Source organism: Megascapheus bottae, chromosome 12 (genome assembly GCF_031878675.1).
Source record: "Megascapheus bottae isolate mThoBot1 chromosome 12, mThoBot2.hap1, whole genome shotgun sequence".
NCBI classification, from domain to species: domain Eukaryota; kingdom Metazoa; phylum Chordata; class Mammalia; order Rodentia; family Geomyidae; genus Megascapheus; species Megascapheus bottae.
Window position 1 is genome coordinate 5,703,462 of NC_143520.1, and position 18,953 is coordinate 5,722,414.

Sequence of the window (18,953 nt, forward strand, 5' to 3'; positions counted from 1 at the left end):
AATTCGTTCTTATACTCCTTCTTCAGAACCACCCAGTTTTGTAACTAAACCAGGATCCAGGGCTGTTCTCCCTGGCTCAGCAGTCTGCCTGAAGAGCACTTTCCAAGGATCCACTCCACTTACTATCAAATGGTTTAAGGATGACAAAGAGCTGGTTTCTGGTGAAAGCTGTTATATTACCAAAGAAGCTTTGGAGAGTTCCTTGGAACTCTATGCAGTAAAAACTACTGATTCAGGCACCTACACATGCAAAGTTAACAATGTTGCTGGAGGCGTGGAGTGCAGTGCGAACTTGTTTGTAAAAGGTTGGCCTTCTTTTCTTGACATCTTTGTGCTACTCTTGTTATGGAAGATCCTCTTCATCACATTTCTTAATAAACTATCTTCCTTCCACAGAACCTGCTACATTTGTGGAAAAGTTAGAGCCATCACAACTGTTAAAGAAAGGAGATGCCACACAACTAGCCTGCAAAGTAACTGGTACTCCTCCCATCAAAATAACATGGTTTGCAAATGATAGAGAACTCAAGGACAGCAACAAATACAAAATGTCTTTCATGGAGTCCATTGCCATTTTAAGACTTACAGATATTGCCATTGAAGACAGTGGTGAATATATGTGTGAGGCTCAAAACGAGGCTGGCAGTGACCACTGCACTAGCATTATAATAGTCAAAGGTTTGTGTCTACTTTGTCCTTGAATTGCCAACTTTTGAGGCCATAGCACAGACCCCTTGCCAGTTAACTCAAGTCCTTCCTTTTCTACTATAGAGTCACCTTACTTTACGAAGGAGTTTAAGCCCATTGAAGTATTGAAGGAATACGACGTCATGTTGTTGGCTGAGGTGGCAGGCACACCTCCATTTGAGATCACTTGGTTCAAAGACAATACAACCCTGCGAAGTGGTCGAAAGTATAAAACCTTCCTTCAGGATCAGCTAGTTAGCCTGCAGATCCTCAAGTTCGTTGCCACTGATGCTGGTGAATATCAGTGTCGGGTGACCAACGAAGTGGGCAGCAGCACCTGCAGTGCCAGGGTGACGTTAAGAGGTTAGTATCGGCTCAAACGAGAACCTGGCTCTTCTGTAGAGTTAATTCTTTAAATGGAAAAAATAGCTAGTTTTTCTATAGAGCTAGTATTGATTGAAAAATCCTTTCTTCTGTTAGAACCCCCCTCCTTTATAAAGAAGATCGAGGGCACCAGCTCCCTTCGTGGAGGCACAGCTGCCTTCCAGGCCACTCTGAAGGGCTCCTTGCCAATCACAGTGACTTGGTTAAAAGATAATGATGAAATCACTGAAGATGATAATACAAGAATGACATTTGAGAACAATGTGGCCAGTCTTTACCTCAGTGGCATTGAAGTCAAACATGATGGGAAATATGTCTGTCAGGCCAAAAATGATGCCGGGATACAAAGATGTTCAGCATTGCTCTCAGTCAAAGGTTAGTTTAGAAAGTTTCCTTGGCTTTGAAGAAATCCAGATATTGGTTTATCAGAACAGCAGATCAGAGCCTACATCTGTCACTTTGTTTTCTACAGAACCTGCGACAATCACTGAAGAGGCTGTGTCCATAGATGTCACCCAAGGAGACCCAGCCACTTTGCAAGTTAAATTTTCAGGAACCAAGGAGATTGTAGCCAAGTGGTTTAAGGATGGCCAAGAACTGACACTAGGTCCAAAATACAAAATCAGCGTCACCGACAGGGTCTCCATACTGAAGATTATTTCTACCGAAAAGAAAGATAGTGGAGAATATACATTCGAAGTCCAAAATGATGTTGGGAGAAGCAGCTGCAAGGCTAGAATTAATGTCTTAGGTTGGTATTTCTTACCTATCAAGAGAAGCTGGGTATTTCTAAGCTTCTTTCTCTCTTATAGTTAGAGAAAATGCAGGGCTTGGGTATAACACAGAGGCAGAGCACAGGCCTAGCATGGGAGAGACCCTGAGGTCACTACCTATCCCAGCATGCTAAAAGAGATAAAGGGAGGGGGGAGAAAGAGAGAGAGAGAGAGAGAGAGAGAGAGAGAGAGAGAGAGAGAGAGAGAGAGAGAGACAGAGACAGAGACAGAGAGAGACAGAGGAGAGAGAGAGAGAGAGAGGAGATTATAACCTTTTTCTTCCTTTTCCTTTTTTAAAAATAGATCTTATCATACCTCCTTCATTCACCAAAAAGCTGAAGAAAATGGACAGTATTAAAGGGTCCTTTATTGACTTAGAATGTATAGTGGCTGGGTCACATCCCATAAGCATCCAGTGGTTCAAAGATGACCAAGAAATATCAGCTAGTGACAAGTACAAGTTCTCTTTCCATGATAATACTGCCTTCCTGGAAATAACTCAGCTAGAAGGTTCAGACAGTGGTACCTACACCTGTTCTGCCACCAACAAAGCAGGCCACAACCAGTGCAGCGGGCATCTGACTGTCAAAGGTTGGCAACTTTTATCTCTACTCATCAAGGATTTATTGGCCATTCAGTTCTTATCTCTTAGCTTCATTGTTCCATTCTAAAACAAAATTTCCCTCTCTCTATTTTTGCTTTTGGTTCTTTTACCCCAGAACCTCCCTACTTCGTGGAAAAGCCTCAGTCACAAGATGTCAACCCCAGTACACGGGTTCACCTGAAGGCACTTGTGGGTGGCACTGCGCCCATGGCCATCAAGTGGTTTAAAGATAACAAAGAGTTGCACTCTGGGGCATCTCGCTCCATTTGGAAGGATGACACCTCCACTATTCTAGAGCTCTTTTCAGCCAAAGCCTCTGATTCTGGGACCTACATTTGCCAACTAAGCAATGATGTGGGCACAGCAACCAGTAAAGCCACTATCTTTGTCAAAGGTCTGGTCTCAATATCTTCTCATTTTCTTGTTTCTCTATGTTCTCTTGGAGAGGGGATAGAGGAAATAAGTCTATTAAGAAAATATTGCTAATTGTACCTTCTTATAAGAAAAAATCCCAACATCACACTCTTCTTTTTCCATCTTCAGAACCTCCTCAATTCATTAAGAAGCCCAGTCCGGTATTAGTGTTGAGGAATGGACAATCAGCAACATTTGAATGCCAAATAACAGGCACTCCAGAGATCAGAGTGTCTTGGTATCTGGATGGGAATGAAATAACAGATGTTAGGAAACACAGCATTTCCTTTGTGGATGGCCTAGCCAGTTTCCAGATTTCTGGTGCCAGGGTAGAAAATAGCGGGACTTATGTCTGTGAAGCTCGAAATGAAGCAGGCACAGCAAGCTGCAGCATTGAACTGAAAGTGAAAGGTTAGTTAATGGATTCTGCTTTGCTGTACTGCCTGATGGGCCTGGGGCTTCTCTTGAGTAAGCTATTCTTTGTCTTCCTTTAAACTCTGTAGAACCACCCACCTTTGTTAGAGAACTGAGGCCTGTGGAAGTCGTGAAAGACAGTGACGTGGAGCTGGAGTGTGAGGTTACAGGAACAGCTCCATTTGAAGTCACGTGGCTGAAGAATAATAAAGAAATTAGAAGTGGCAAAAAATATATAGTGACTGACCAGGTGTCAGTGTTTCACCTCCACATAACCAAATGCGACCCTTCTGACACGGGTGAATATCAGTGTATCATAACCAATGAAGGTGGCAGCTGCTCTTGCAGTACTCGAGTTGCCCTGAAAGGTCAGTCATATGAAAGGCTAAAACTTCTGAAGGCTCTTTAATCATAGGATGAGTTAGAATTAAAAATCTACTCCATCTTTACACATTGTCTTGTTTGATCACAGATCCACCATCGTTCACCAAGAAGATAGAAAATGTCACCACTGTTTTGAAAAGTTCTGCTACATTTCAGGGTACTGTGGCAGGCTCACCCCCCATCTCCATAGCATGGCTAAAGGATGACCAGATTCTCGATGAAGATGACAATGTTCATATTTCATTTGTGGACAATGTGGCCACACTTCACATCAGGAGTGTGGATAATGGACATAGTGGGAGATATACCTGTCAAGCCAAGAACGAGTCAGGTGTTGAGAGGTGTTACGCTTTCCTTTTAGTACAAGGTTGGTGACCATCCTCTTTCCCAGAAGTCCATGGAAACAGTTTCAGAAACATAGCTTAGCTTTAGTGAAACCATCAATGTAACTTACGTCCATTTCCATTCTTATTGCAGAACCTGCTCAAATCATAGAGAAAGCTAAATCGTTTGATGTTACTGAGAAAGATCCTGTGACCTTGGAGTGTGTTGTGGCTGGAACACCAGAACTCAAAGTGAAATGGCTTAAAGATGGGAAACAAATTGTACCCAGTAGATATTTTTCAATGAGTTTTGAAAATAACGTAGCCAGTTTCAGGATTCAGTCAGTAATGAAACAAGACAGTGGGCAGTATACTTTCAAGGTGGAAAATGACTTTGGAAGCAGTAGCTGTGATGCCTACCTGAGAGTGCTAGGTGTGTATCATTTCCCAGTCAACTCCCTTGTCTCAATTATGTCCTTTGTAATATAAAGTCCAGGTCATATAAAATCCACATTAATGGAAACCTTTTTGCTGTTTCTATTGGATAGATCAAGATATTCCTCCATCATTCACCAAGAAATTAAGTAAAATGGATAAAGTTCTGGGCTCTTCTATTCATATGGAGTGTAAAGTTTCTGGCTCACTTCCTATTAGTGCTCAGTGGTTTAAAGATGGGAAAGAAATATCTACAGGTGCAAAATACAGACTCGTGTGCCACGAGAACACAGTGTCACTGGAAGTTAATAATCTGGAATTAGAAGATACTGCAAATTATACTTGCAAGGTGTCAAATGTAGCAGGAGATGATGCATGCAGTGGCATCTTAACTGTGAAAGGTTAGAATTTCCTTACCTTCTTGGTTCTTCTTTGGGAATATTTGAAAATACATTTCTCTTATTCTTATATTACATCATTTAAAGCTAAAATGTAAAAATTCTATTTCTTTAGATATAGGTTCATTGAGTTCAAGAAATATTCAGCTATTATCTCTTTTCCTAAGTTTTCTTATATGTACATCAAACTGTCAAAACATCTCAACTACAAGAAGTATATTAAAAGTTTATCTCTCTTGAAATCTATAGAACCACCAAGTTTCCTAGAAAAACCTGAGCGACAACAAGCCATACCTGATTCTACTGTAGAATTTAAGGCCGTACTAAAAGGAACACCACCATTTAAAATAAGATGGTTCAAGGATGATGTGGAACTTGCCTCTGGACCTAAATGCTTCATTGGTTTGGAAGGCTCAACTAGTTTCTTAAATCTCTATTCAGTGGATGCTTCCAAGACTGGACAATATACTTGCCAAGTTACCAATGATGTTGGTAGTGACTCTTGCACTACAATGTTGCTTGTGACAGGTGTGCAAGTTTGATTGTTTTATGTTTCTGTCTGACCTGTTGCTCTGTTTCCTTCTGTGCTGTTACAAGGGATCATTCTAACACAATAGACTGTGTTTGTCAGACATCACTCTCAAGTTTTCTTTTACCTGTATATGACTAAACTTGTGCTATTCACTTCTGTTCCCTCATTATCTCCTCATTCTTGACTCTAGAACCACCAAAGTTTGTAAAGAAACTAGAAGCATCCAAAATAGTGAAAGCCAGTGATTCCACACGCTTGGAATGCAAGATAACCGGATCTCCAGAAATCAGAGTTGTGTGGTACAGAAACGAACATGAACTCTTAGCCACTGATCAGTACCAAATGACATTCATCGACTCAGTGGCTGTCCTACAGATGAACAATCTGGGTACTGAGGACAGTGGAGATTTCATTTGTGAGGCCCAGAATCCTGCTGGCAGCACAAGCTGTAGTACCAAGCTTATAGTAAAAGGTAGAAATCTTATTTTCATATTCTTAATTAATTAGAACTTAATCTTCTCCCCTGGGCATCACAGCTCTGTATTCTTTTCTGCTATCTCAGTTTCCATTTAAATCATAGGATGTTTCCCTATGTTTTCTCTGTGTATTTAGTCATGTTGAGATATTTTTCCTCTTATTCCAACACCATAATATTGAGTACCTTAAAATACATTGGCTAAGCATCTATATTGTAAAAAAAAATACCCCCAAAAAAGCAGTTTTAGGGGGCCGCGAGTTTGGCTTAGTGGTAGAGTGCTTGCCTAGCATACACGAAGACCCAGGTTTGATTCCTCGGTACCACATACATAGAAAAAAGCCAGAAGTAGTGCTAAAGATCAGGTGGTAGAGTTCTAGCCTTGAGAAAGTCCAAGAACAGTGTTCAGGCCCTGAGCTCAAGCCCAGGACTGGCAAAAAAAAATAAGCATTTTTAAAATTAGTCTTTTTCCTTCCATAAACTTACATATATAGTATTTTTTTCACTTATAATGTATGCCTTAAGAACATTGAGTATTTATTATATTTATTTAATGCACAAGCATTATATGCTTTAATATTAAATTTTTGAAGGAAAAGTAATGTTTTCTTTCCAAAGATTTTTAAACATAGGACTATTCCATGATAAAAATAGTGTTGGTATTTCCTGCTATCATTTCCCACTGTTAAATATCTATATAGTATATGTGTAAAATATAGATATATAGGGAGAAAGATTTATTTATTTATTTTTGCCACTAAGCCCAGGTGTATCATGTTGCAATAGTGTTGCAATCACTATTTTCCAAATAGAAGGCATAAATCTCAGCTGTCATGGTGGCTTCAGGCTACATCATTTGTGAAACATACATTCCTGAAGCATTACTGAAGGTAGAATTCCATAACTCCTGCAAACCAATTTTGGTAATATACTTATTTGATTATAAGTTTTGTACCAACTTGGTAGTCAAATGTAAAGTAATGAGGAAGAATAAACTGAATTTTGAACTGTTCAGTCACAATATCTAGCATCTATGCTTTCTACTCACTCAGTTATCTTGTAAAGATTAATGGCCTCTTTGAAGCAGTTACTGTTCAATAATCATCCTATGAGATGTCATTTATCCATTATGGTCTCTTACAACTTCCTCACGATTTATAAACAAGAAATAAGCAAAACCCCTTTATTCTAATGAAATTAACTGGTCCAATTCATGAGACATTCTTGTTTTTCACAGAGCCTCCTGTTTTTAGCAGTTTCCCTCCTATAGTAGAAACTCTTAAAAATACTGAAATCAGCCTTGAATGTGAGCTATCAGGAACACCACCATTTGAGGTGGTGTGGTATAAAGACAAGCGGCAGCTCAGAAGCAGCAAGAAATACAAAATCACCTCTAAAAACTTCCATGCCAGTATTCACATCCTCAATGTGGAATCCTCAGACATCGGCGAATACCACTGCAAAGCACAGAATGAAGTGGGAAGTGATACTTGTATTTGTAGAATTCAATTAAAAGGTAAACATGTTTCCTGAGTGTGGCAGATATGTCAGGAATGCATGCAATGCTCGCTTTTTTCTTCTATTATCTGGACCCTCTTTTCAACAATCTCCATCCATCTTTTCCTGTTCAGAACCACCAAAATTTGTTTCCAAACTGAGCAGCCTCACTGTGGTAGCTGGTGAGCCAGCGGAGTTACAAGCATCCATAGAAGGTGCCCAGCCCATTTCCGTCCAGTGGCTTAAAGAGAAAGAAGTGATTAGAGAAAGTGACAACATCAGAATTTCATTTGTGGACAATGTGGCAACCCTGCAGTTTGCAAAAACAGAGCCAGCTAATGCTGGGAAGTATGTCTGCCAGATCAAGAACGATGGTGGCATGAGGGAAAACATGGCCACACTGACTGTTTTAGGTTGGTACCACAGTCCATTAATTGAAATGGATGTCAGATTTCAGAAGGACTTATCGGCAGAATCTTTTGTTTTGAATTCTTCTAGCACTTATTTAGTACTCACCTATTTGGAAGACTTAGGGGAAAGGTCTAATGAATCTCTCTCAAACACTCCCTAATTTTTGTGTGATTAAAAAATAACTAGCCATCTGCCTTATGGTGGATATACCACTTTTCTTGAGATAACAGCAAATGCAGTCTTAGCTATCATTTGACTAAGAAACAATCAATTGGAAGCCCAACATGCAATACAAGCAAATTTTTTTTCCAGAGGACTAGTTGTTAAAATTGATGAGACTCCAAAGAGCAACATTTGATAGGTACAAGAATTGTTTGCCTAACAACTTTAAAACTTTTGTTGTTAGTATGTTAATGAAGGGAAAAATACCAATTCATAATTACAGGGAGTCTTAGACTAAAAAGGGTCAAGTGTAAATCAAAACACACTGCCTATTTTTACAGTATCTAAATTGCTTGGGGAGTTGTAGCATTCACAAATATTTTCTCATAATGGCTGCTATAATTTATAATTGCCTATAATCCTGGAGTCGTATTCAAAGCCAACCAAGAAAGAGAGAGAAGCCTAACCTAAGTCTCACTGGGAGAAACAATCTCATTGAGTTCAATTACAAAGACCCCAGATCTTGACAGTTGGATATCACATTGTATTTCAGAGCCTGCGGTCATTGTTGAAAAGGCAGGAGCCATGACAGTGACTGTAGGAGAAACTTGCACCTTGGAATGTAAGGTGGCTGGCACTCCTGAGCTCTCCGTTGAATGGTATAAGGATGGAAAGCTGTTGACCAGCAGCCAAAAACACAAATTTAGCTTCTACAACAAAATCTCTTCCTTAAAGATTCTCTCTGTTGACAGACAAGATGCAGGCACATACACTTTCCAGGTTCAAAACAATGTTGGAAAAAGCAGCTGCACAGCTGTGGTTGATGTCTCAGGTTGGTTCTCGTTTCTTATTCACATTCCTTCTGCAATTATTCTTCTTTCCTACCTCTTTCAAATTGTGATGAGTCTTTTGCTTTCCTCCTGCAGACCGAATGGTTTCTCCTTCTTTTACCCGACGACTGAAAGATACTGGTGGGGTCCTAGGTGCCTCTTGCATTCTAGAATGCAAAGTAGCAGGATCATCACCTATCTCCGTTGCTTGGTTTCATGAAAAGACTAAGATTGTCAGTGGAGCAAAGTACCAAACTACATTTTCAGACAATGTCTGTACATTGCAGTTGAATTCTCTGGATTCATCAGATATGGGCAATTATTCATGTGTGGCTGCTAATGTTGCTGGGTCTGATGAATGTCGTGCTGTATTGACTGTACAAGGTCAGTGTTACAGTCCATTTTTCAAGGAATTTTTTCCAAATTCTTTGCATGCTTATTCCGTGATACCCCCTCAAAGGCTCCCTTAGTGTTTTCATTTTCATTCAAAATCGCAATGAATTTTGAAACTTATGGGATCTTTTCATTGTCTCTTGTCCCTCTAGAACCCCCCTCTTTTGTGAAAGAACCTGAGCCTTTAGAAGTTCTTCCAGGAAAAAATGTAACCTTCACAAGTGTTATCAGAGGAACCCCTCCATTCAAGGTTGGCTGGTTCCGAGGTGCCAGAGAACTGGTGAAAGGAGACAGATGTAATATCTATTTCGAAGACACTGTGGCAGAACTGGAACTATTTAATACTGACGTATCTCAGAGTGGGGAATATACCTGTGTGGTTTCTAATAACGCTGGCCAGACATCCTGCACTACACATCTCTTTGTAAAAGGTTTGCTCCAATGTATTCCCTCTTCCTACATTCCATGTTCTTTCATCCTTTTTTTGGAGGAGAGGGTGTGTGTGTGTGTGTGTGTGTGTGTGTGTGTGTGTAACTCCTGTACTTTGTCACTTTACCAGAACCAGCTGCATTTGTGAAGAGGTTAAGTGATCACTCTGTAGAACCAGGGACATCCATAATTCTAGAGAGCACCTACACGGGAACACTACCAATTTCAGTCACCTGGAAAAAGGATGGTTTTGCAATATCTCCATCTGAAAGATGCAACATCATCACAACAGAGAAGACTTGCATCCTGGAAATTCTGAATAGTACAAAAGGAGATGCAGGACATTATTCCTGTGAGATTGAAAACGAGGCAGGAAGAGATATGTGCGAAGCTCTGGTATCTACCTTAGGTGTGTTGTCTTAATCTTGCAAATGTTTTGCATCCCCCTACACTGGGGCCTAGTGTATTTGGTTTTCTGTATCCCCATTTGGTTTCCTGATTGTGAGCCTTTCTTCTCTAGAACCACCTTACTTTGTCTCGGAGCTGGAGCCTCTGGAGGCATCAGTTGGAGATTCCGTTTCTTTGCAATGCCAAGTTGCTGGAACACCAGAAATCACAGTGTCTTGGTACAAAGGAGATACCAAGTTGCGTTCAACTCCAGAATACCGAACCTACTTCACAAACAATGTGGCCACTCTGGTTTTTAATAAAGTGAACATCAATGACAGTGGCGAGTACACATGTGTGGCAGAAAACAGCATAGGAACTGCTACTTCTCAGACTGTCTTTAGAATTCAAGGTGATGATATTCTTTTACACATGAAGAATTTTCTTCTATTTTTACTCTTTCACCTTTATGGGCATTTTTTTAAATTTCAACTACTAATGCTTCAAGTATTACTTGTCTCTCTACAGAACGCCAGCTCCCACCTTCCTTTGCCAGACAGTTAAAGGACATTGAACAAACGGTGGGCTTGCCTGTTACACTCACTTGCCGACTAAATGGCTCTGCCCCCATTCAAGTGTGCTGGTACCGAGATGGTGTACTTTTAAGGGATGAGGAAAACCTGCAAATGTCATTTGTGGATAATGTGGCAACTTTAAAAATTTTGCAAACTGACTTGAGTCACTCTGGCCAGTATTCTTGCTCAGCCTCCAACCCACTTGGAACAGCATCTTCCAGTGCCAGACTGACAGCCAGAGGTTGGTTTCCATATCATTCTTTCTCTTAGCAAACCATCACACCTTTGTGAAGTTAGAAATAGCCAACAGAAAAACAAAGCAAACAAAACAGGACAAAACAACAACAACAACAAAAACTTGACCTTTTTCTTCTCATCTTCCAGAACCTAAGAAATCTCCCTTCTTTGACATCAAGCCTGTATCAATAGACGTTATTGCTGGAGAAAGTGCTGATTTTGAGTGTCATGTTACTGGTGCCCAACCAATGAGAATCACTTGGTCGAAAGACAACAAAGAGATTCGTCCTGGAGGAAACTATACAATCACATGTGTGGGCAATACTCCTCATCTGAGAATTCTTAAAGTAGGCAAAGGAGACTCCGGTCATTATACTTGTCAAGCAACCAACGATGTTGGTAAAGACATGTGCTCTGCTCAGCTGAGTGTAAAAGGTATCCCCACATGACACTGACTTACAGTTGTACTTTTTAACAGGTGTATTTAATTTTCTCCTACAAGGAAAACTTGTAGGAGAAAAGTTTTTCAATGTTTGATCAAAAATAATTAAATCATATTGGAACTTGTATGTTAATGTTAGAGTCAATATTCAACCAAAGTGGTCTTTTCTTTATCATGTTCATTAGGTTTATTTCTAAGTGTAATCTTATCAAAGGAAATTATTTTATTGAATCTTGTGAGATGTTATTTCAACCATCCCTTCTACATTTACATTCTTCCCTGTTATATAGCTTTTTCTGTTAGTATTACTAAATTTTGGTCAGATCTATCTATACTATATTAGCTAATATAATTTAACACACGACAATGTATTAAATTCTCTTTCAAGATATTAAGAGATCATTTCTTTTACCACAAGACTCTTAGAATATATATTCTTAATAGCATATTGATATAGGAATAAATCAGGTTAGGTGAAGTTTTTTCAATAGTGTCTTCCACTATGAAAAGGAACTATTTTAACATGTAGACATGCTTACTGATTTTTTTCCTTTGGTTTCATAGAACCTCCAAAGTTCATTAAGAAATTAGATGCTTCCAAGGTGGCAAAGCAGGGAGACTCTATCCAACTGGAATGCAAGATAAGTGGTTCCCCAGAAATCAAAGTTGTATGGTTCCGAAATGACAGCGAACTCCATGAAAGCTGGAAATACAACATGTCCTTCACTAATTCTGTGGCCCTGCTTACCATCAATGAAGCCAGTGCTGAGGACAGCGGAGACTACATCTGTGAAGCGCATAATGGCGTTGGTGATGCCAGCTGTAGCACAGCTCTGACAGTTAAAGGTTAGATATTCTCTACTTCTTTTTCCTTGTTCTCTGATCAGGACTTCCTTCCTAGCAATATTAGAAGCCTCAAAATTAAAAGACTAGCTAAGGTTATTTGCTTGTAGCAAATTTGTTTTTGTTTGTTTGTTCTGGAACTGGGGATTAACCACAGGGCCTCATTGTCTCACTTGGCCACGGATGGCTGGTGCTCTACCACTTGAGCCACCCTGCACTTCAGTTAATTTTCATGAGCTGTCTTGTCTTCTGTCATTGTGTGTTATCACTTGGTCATACCAGTCACTCTTCAAGACCCCCAATACACAGAAAACAGCCCTAGATTCTAGAAATTTGAAATCTAGAATCCAGATTATTTTTTCCTTCTTGGTAAGCTGTTGGTCTCATTTCCATCTTCTTTCTCTTCTGGTAGCTCCTCCTGTTTTCATCCAGAAGCCTCCTCCAGTTGGAGCCCTTAAGGGTTCTGATGTGATTCTCCAGTGTGAAATTTCAGGGACACCCCCATTTGAAGTGGTGTGGGTTAAAGATCGGAAGCAAGTCAGAAGCAGCAAGAAATTTAAAATCACTTCAAAAAATTTTGATACAAGTCTTCATATCCTTAACCTTGAAGCCTCTGATCTAGGCGAATATCATTGCAAAGCTACTAATGAGGTGGGAAGTGACAGTTGTGTCTGCGCAGTCAAGTTTAAAGGTTTGTGTGGGAGGGACACAGATGCATCTTTCTTTAGAACTCTTCTTGCTTGACTAATAATATAGTTTGGATTCTCATTTTTTCCTACAACTCTGCATTTATTTCATCAGAACCTCCACGCTTCGTGAAAAAACTAAGTGATACCTCCACCCTTATTGGGGATGCTGTTGAGCTACAAGCTGTAGTGGAAGGGTTCCAGCCAATTTCTGTTACCTGGCTCAAAGATAAAGGTGAAGTCATCAGAGAGAGTGAAAACATCAAGATATCATTCAGTGACAATATTGCAGTTCTCCATTTGGGAAGCCCAGAAGCATCACATTCTGGGAAATACGTGTGCCAGATCAAAAACGATGCTGGGATGAGAGAATGTTCGGCAATCTTGACTGTTCTAGGTTAGTAGCCAAGTGGTCTGTGACAAAAATGAAGCTCATTGAATGGGTACATTGTCTTCAGACCCAACTCAAATCTGTAATAATCTTCAATTAGGCTGTTTGAAAGGTGACTGTGTTCTCAATGCCAAATGCTTCTTCTTTTAGAACCAGCCAGAATCATAGAAAAACCAGAACCCATGACAGTCACTACTGGAAACCCTTTTGCACTGGAGTGTGTTGTGGCTGGAACACCAGAACTTTCAGCCAAATGGTTCAAAGATGGAAGAGAATTATCTTCAGATAGTAAACATCATATCACATTTGTCAAAAATGTGGCCTCCCTTAAAATCCCCTCTGCAGAAATGAATGACAAGGGGTTATATAGCTTTGAAGTGAAAAATAGTGTTGGCAAAAGTAACTGCACAGTCTCTGTCCATGTGTCTGGTGAGTAAGCTGATTCAGGAATAGAACAATTTTGATGTGGTAGATCAATAGAGCTGCTCTTTAAATGGAAAACATCTTTCTCCACCTAGATCGAATTGTGCCTCCTTCCTTCATCCGCAAGCTGAAAGACACCAATGCCACCCTGGGAGCCTCGGTTGTTTTAGAGTGCCGAGTCTCTGGCTCGGCCCCCATCTCAGTTGGCTGGTTTCAGGATGGAAATGAGCTTGTTAGTGGACCCAAATGTCAGTCCAGCTTTTCAGAAAATGTCTGTACCTTGAATCTGAGCTTACTGGAGTCCTCTGACACTGGCACCTACACTTGTGTGGTTGCCAACGTGGCTGGTTCTGATGAATGCTCTGCAGTTCTGACTGTCCAAGGTCAGTGTTCCAGGCTGGGGCAAGGCTTCTCTAACCTTTTGCTACCTGAATTAATTCCAGGGGGACTCTTTTGTCTTCATTTTTCATCTTAGTTCCCTTTTCTTTAAGTAATGAACAGTTCTCACTTGGATTTCTTTCTCCCTTTCTCTCTCTCTCTGGATCTGCCTTCTCCTTGGGATATATAGAGCCACCATCTTTTGAACAAACCCCTGATTCTGTGGAAGTCTTGCCTGGGACAAGCCTCACATTCACCAGTGTCATTAGAGGCACTCCTCCCTTCAAGGTCAAGTGGTTTAAAGGCAGCAGAGAACTGGTGTCAGGGGAGTCGTGCACTATCTCTCTGGAAGACTTCATCACAGAGCTGGAGTTACTTGAAGTGGATCCGCTGCAGAGCGGAGACTATTCCTGCTTGGTGACCAACGATGCCGGCAGCGCTTCCTGTACCACACATCTCTTTGTGAAAGGTTTGCTTTGGCTTCTCTTATTCTCTGTACCTGTCTGAGCTTTTCCTAAGTGTTCATTGCAAAGTAGAAATCGACCTTCATCTTTTCTCCTTCTAGAACCAGCCACCTTTGTGAAAAGATTGGCTGACTTCAGTGTCGAGACAGGAAATCCTATTGTTCTAGAAGCCACATTCACGGGCACCCCTCCCATCTCTGTGAGCTGGCTGAAGAACGAGTATGAGCTTTCACAGTCTCAGAACTGCAGTATTACCATGACAGAAAAATCTTCCATCCTGGAAATTCTCGACAGCACCATAGAGGATTATGCCCAATATAGTTGCCTGATTGAAAATGAGGCTGGGCAAGATATATGCGATGCTCTGGTGTCTGTCTTAGGTGTGTTGACAGTGATGGGTATTTCTTGTTGTTTTCTCTTTCTCTTAAAGTGTCCTCTGCAGTTAGCACCATTGATTGATTGTCATCCTTTGTACCTTAGAACCACCTTATTTTATTGAACCTCTGGAACATACTGAAGCAGCCATTGGAGAGTCCACAACCTTACAGTGCAAAGTGGATGGAACCCCAGAAATTAGAATTTCTTGGTATAAAGAACACACAAAGCTACGATCAGCTCCTGCATATAAAATGCAATTCAAAAATAATGTTGCCTCTTTAGTCATCAATAAAGTGGATCACAGTGATGTGGGAGAATATACCTGCAAGGCAGAAAACAGTGTGGGGGCAGTGGCTTCTTCTGCTGTGCTTGTTATCAAAGGTGATGACGTTTTGCTTCACAAGTCTTGCAATGTGTTGACAGATTAAATTTCTTAAAACCCAAAATTTTAATGGAATGAGATCTGTTGCAACAGATATTTTCTCACTTGTAAACAAGTATTATCTGTGACTTCTTTACAGAACGCAAACTCCCACCTTCTTTTGCAAGGAAGTTGAAAGATGTTCAAGAGACCCTTGGCTTCCCTGTTGCATTTGAATGTCGCATCAATGGCTCAGAGCCACTTCAAGTGTCTTGGTACAAGGATGGGGTACTTCTGAAGGATGATTCTAATTTGCAAACATCTTTTATTAATAATGTCGCAACTCTTCAGATTTTGCAAACTGACCAGTCTCACATTGGTCAGTACAATTGCTCAGCTTCTAATCCTCTTGGGACTGCTTCCTCCAGTGCCAAACTCATTCTCTCAGGTAAGTGAGTAGAACAGCTTCTTGCACAACTCTATTACAAAGCAGATTGTCCAAGGAACCAGTACTCTTTAGTTTGTGCTCTGTCTGGAACTTCAAAAATTGAAATCACTGTATTGTTCTTCATTCTTTTCAGAGCATGAAGTGCCTCCTTTCTTTGATCTAAAACCTGTGTCAGTAGATCTTGCTCTTGGAGAGAGTGGTTCTTTTAAATGTCATGTCACTGGAACTGCACCGATCAAAATTACCTGGGCCAAAGATAACAGAGAGATTCGCCCTGGAGGCAACTACAAGATGACTTTGGTTGAAAATACTGCCACACTAACTGTTCTCAAAGTAGCCAAAGGTGATGCTGGGCAGTACACCTGTTATGCAAGCAATGTTGCTGGAAAAGACTCTTGTTCTGCTCAGCTGGGTGTACAAGGTACTTGTTAGAAGAACACACCCAAGATGTCTTTTGTGATTCTTTTAATCTCTTTATAGACAGGTGGACATACTGGTAAACTATATTTAGAACTACAGTTTAGTGACTACATAGAGCCTGGGACAGAACCTTGGAGATAAAATTAACGGCAGATTGCTTGGCTAGCTTGCAGCTACAAATCCTTGGGGGGGGGGGTATCAAATGCACCAAGCACTCAAGGGCCTACAGTCTAGGGGCAAGATTTAAAAATTCCTTTGAAAAGATGAAACTAGAAAGACATGAATTGAAAAGATTTTTTTTCTAAGTATCCAAATAGAGAAACTAGGGCAAGAATCCAACAAAAATCCCCCCCCCAACCCCAGCCAAGCCCAGTGCAGTGGCTCACGCCTATAATCCTAGCTACTCTGAGGATCAAGGCTCTAAGTCATCCCGAGCACAAAAGGAGGAGGTGGGGCTTGGCTCAAGAGTGGGGTGGTAGCCTTGGACTGAAGAGCACAGGGACAAGGCCCAGGCCGAGTTCAAGACCCATGACCCACAAAAATAATCTCTCCCCCCCAAAAATCTTACTTTGAAAGAAATTATCATAGAACTAAAAGTGGAAAAAGTCTTAAACAACTTATTTTCCGTAGTAAACAAATGGATTTCCCTCCCCGCCCCAGTGTAATGCCTAAAAATTCTTTCAAAAACAATCCAGATTAAAAACCAAATTAGCTTTGTTTTTCCTCCACCAGCCCATTATCTGATATTATGGAAAACTCTCAGGCCTTTCAGAACTTCTGTTACCAGAAACTAAATGCCTACCCTAATGGACTATTAGGCTAACCCATTAGAGTATTTTTAAGACTCTTTGTGGCAGCAGTTTATAAATACCTTGGAATTAAAGTAGAATTAGAAGTAGCAGCCCCTTTGTTCTATGGTATATAATTCATCATTTTTCCCACCCTAAGTCTCAATATTTTCACCATGGGTATTGAAGCAAGCTTTTGCTTCAGTCGCTTCAAGGAAATTACCAAGGTTGAAGAAATCTCTGTTAAGGTATAGAAGAGATCATTGTACTTTTAAAATATTGAAATATCTGACTCATTTTTCTCTGGACTTCATGGTACAAAATTAATGTCTTTGCAGCCTTAGAAAATAGTTCTGCAGTGGCTCACATGCAGACAGGTAACCCGATTGTCTCATTTCTTCTGATTTCAGAGAAGTTCTGTGCTACTGACTCAGTCTAGCACTAAAGAAGTGACTTCTCTTGCTGAAAAGAGAAACATACCTTAGAGAATGTCTCTTCTTCCTTCTTGTACTCATCATTTATGATAGATACTCACAAAAAGATAAACATATTTTATTTTACACATTTTCTATTAGGTTTCATTTACCTATCATTTTCTGACCTGCCTCAAATGATATTTGGTGTTTGGAGCTAAAGACCTCTCTGACAGTATTTTCTCTTTTTTCCCCTTATCTTGAATTATATATGTTCTATTTTTCTGTCTCTTACCCTGTGTTTTCCTTCTTGGCTCTGTAGAACCACCTAGGTTCATCAAGAAGCTAGAACCTTCAAGAATTGTGAAACAAAATGAATATACAAGATATGAATGCAAAATAGGCGGATCTCCAGAAATCAAAGTTTTATGGTACAAAGATGAAACTGAAATTCAGGAGAGCAGTAAGTTCAGGATGTCATTTGTGGACTCAGTGGCAGTGCTGGAAGTGCACAATCTCACTGTGGAAGACAGTGGAGACTACACGTGTGAGGCCCACAATGCAGCAGGCAGCGCAAGCAGCAGCGCCTCCCTCAAAGTGAAAGGTCAGGCCCTCCCCTGCCTCTGGGTTTGCATATTACCTCATAGTGGGGTCTTCTTCATTTTCTTTGATAGTCCATCACTGATTTAAAATTGTATATGGAAACAATAAAAGAAACTGTAAGACATTAACTCTTTCTCCAATAGAATAAGAAACTGATTCTGACCTTTACCCAGATGTTGACCTAAATTCATCCTGATTTTCCTATTTTATACTCCTAGAGCCACCCATTTTCCGCAAAAAGCCTCACCCTGTGGAGACACTTAAAGGAGCAGATGTGCACCTTGAATGTGAGCTACAGGGCACTCCCCCATTTCAAGTTTCTTGGCAGAAAGACAAGAGAGAACTCAGGAGTGGCAAGAAGTATAAGATAATGTCAGAGAACTTTCTTACGAGCATCCACATCCTGAATGTTGATGTGGCCGACATTGGGGAGTATCAGTGTAAAGCCACCAACGATGTGGGGAGTGACACTTGTGTTGGTTTCATCACAATGAAAGGTTAGATTAGCTTCATTCTCTTCGGCTTTATTAGTTTCCCACTTATTTCAATACTTGCCCACCCTTGTGAATAGATTTCGAGTGCTTTTTCACTTTTCTAAATCGTTTTATATATAACCTGCTTCCATTAAAAAAATCATACCAATATATTTAGATGATCTTGCCAGTTGGTTTCTATGGGATTTAAGAAGTTAGCTAAGAGCCAGGTACCAATGGGATTACAATAGGCAGGTAATAATAGAATTACAGCCCATACCTGTAATCCTAGCTTCTCAGAGGGCTGAGGATCACAGTTTGAAGTTAGCCTTAATGGGAAAGTCCATGAAACTAGTCTCCAGTTAGCCAGCAAAAATTCCAGAAATGGAGCTGTGACTCAAATGGTGGATTGATAGGCTTGAGTGAAAAGACCAGTGACAGTGCCCTGATCCTGGGTACAACATCCAGAATCGGCATACACACACACACACACACACACACACACACACACACACACACACACACACAGTTAGATAAGATAATATGTTCAATTTTTTTCATTACTTAGTGCATACTTGAAAGTAACCTTGACCTCATTTGCCAAGGTTGCTTTATTTAAGAAAAGGAAATATTATATTATCACTTGTTTCATTCCTTGCTTATGTAATTTGAAGGAAATTCTATCAGTCCTACACATC

At 40.4% G+C, this 18,953-nt stretch overlaps 1 protein-coding gene across 5 annotated transcripts in view; it reads left to right on the top strand.

Annotated features, from left to right (window-relative positions):
- Ttn (titin) overlaps positions 1-18,953 on the top strand; it is a 279,501-nt gene that overhangs the window by 74,817 nt on the left and 185,731 nt on the right. For 2 of the 5 annotated variants that reach the window (XM_090342543.1, XM_090342544.1), the window contains 35 exons: positions 27-305; positions 397-678; positions 772-1,050; positions 1,168-1,446; positions 1,544-1,822; positions 2,148-2,435; positions 2,564-2,842; positions 2,992-3,273; positions 3,366-3,644; positions 3,749-4,027; positions 4,138-4,416; positions 4,532-4,819; positions 5,066-5,344; positions 5,539-5,820; positions 7,061-7,339; positions 7,455-7,733; positions 8,447-8,725; positions 8,820-9,107; positions 9,269-9,547; positions 9,676-9,954; positions 10,066-10,344; positions 10,461-10,748; positions 10,892-11,179; positions 11,751-12,032; positions 12,442-12,720; positions 12,831-13,112; positions 13,257-13,535; positions 13,625-13,912; positions 14,098-14,376; positions 14,473-14,751; positions 14,852-15,130; positions 15,271-15,558; positions 15,692-15,979; positions 17,502-17,783; positions 18,001-18,279. The exons of the other annotated variants lie outside the window; for them this stretch is intronic. In XM_090342543.1, the coding sequence (XP_090198669.1) occupies positions 27-305; positions 397-678; positions 772-1,050; positions 1,168-1,446; positions 1,544-1,822; positions 2,148-2,435; positions 2,564-2,842; positions 2,992-3,273; positions 3,366-3,644; positions 3,749-4,027; positions 4,138-4,416; positions 4,532-4,819; positions 5,066-5,344; positions 5,539-5,820; positions 7,061-7,339; positions 7,455-7,733; positions 8,447-8,725; positions 8,820-9,107; positions 9,269-9,547; positions 9,676-9,954; positions 10,066-10,344; positions 10,461-10,748; positions 10,892-11,179; positions 11,751-12,032; positions 12,442-12,720; positions 12,831-13,112; positions 13,257-13,535; positions 13,625-13,912; positions 14,098-14,376; positions 14,473-14,751; positions 14,852-15,130; positions 15,271-15,558; positions 15,692-15,979; positions 17,502-17,783; positions 18,001-18,279 (9,855 nt within the window). The remainder of the gene's footprint in view (positions 1-26; positions 306-396; positions 679-771; positions 1,051-1,167; positions 1,447-1,543; positions 1,823-2,147; positions 2,436-2,563; positions 2,843-2,991; positions 3,274-3,365; positions 3,645-3,748; positions 4,028-4,137; positions 4,417-4,531; positions 4,820-5,065; positions 5,345-5,538; positions 5,821-7,060; positions 7,340-7,454; positions 7,734-8,446; positions 8,726-8,819; positions 9,108-9,268; positions 9,548-9,675; positions 9,955-10,065; positions 10,345-10,460; positions 10,749-10,891; positions 11,180-11,750; positions 12,033-12,441; positions 12,721-12,830; positions 13,113-13,256; positions 13,536-13,624; positions 13,913-14,097; positions 14,377-14,472; positions 14,752-14,851; positions 15,131-15,270; positions 15,559-15,691; positions 15,980-17,501; positions 17,784-18,000; positions 18,280-18,953) is intronic. 5 annotated transcript variants of the gene reach the window in all.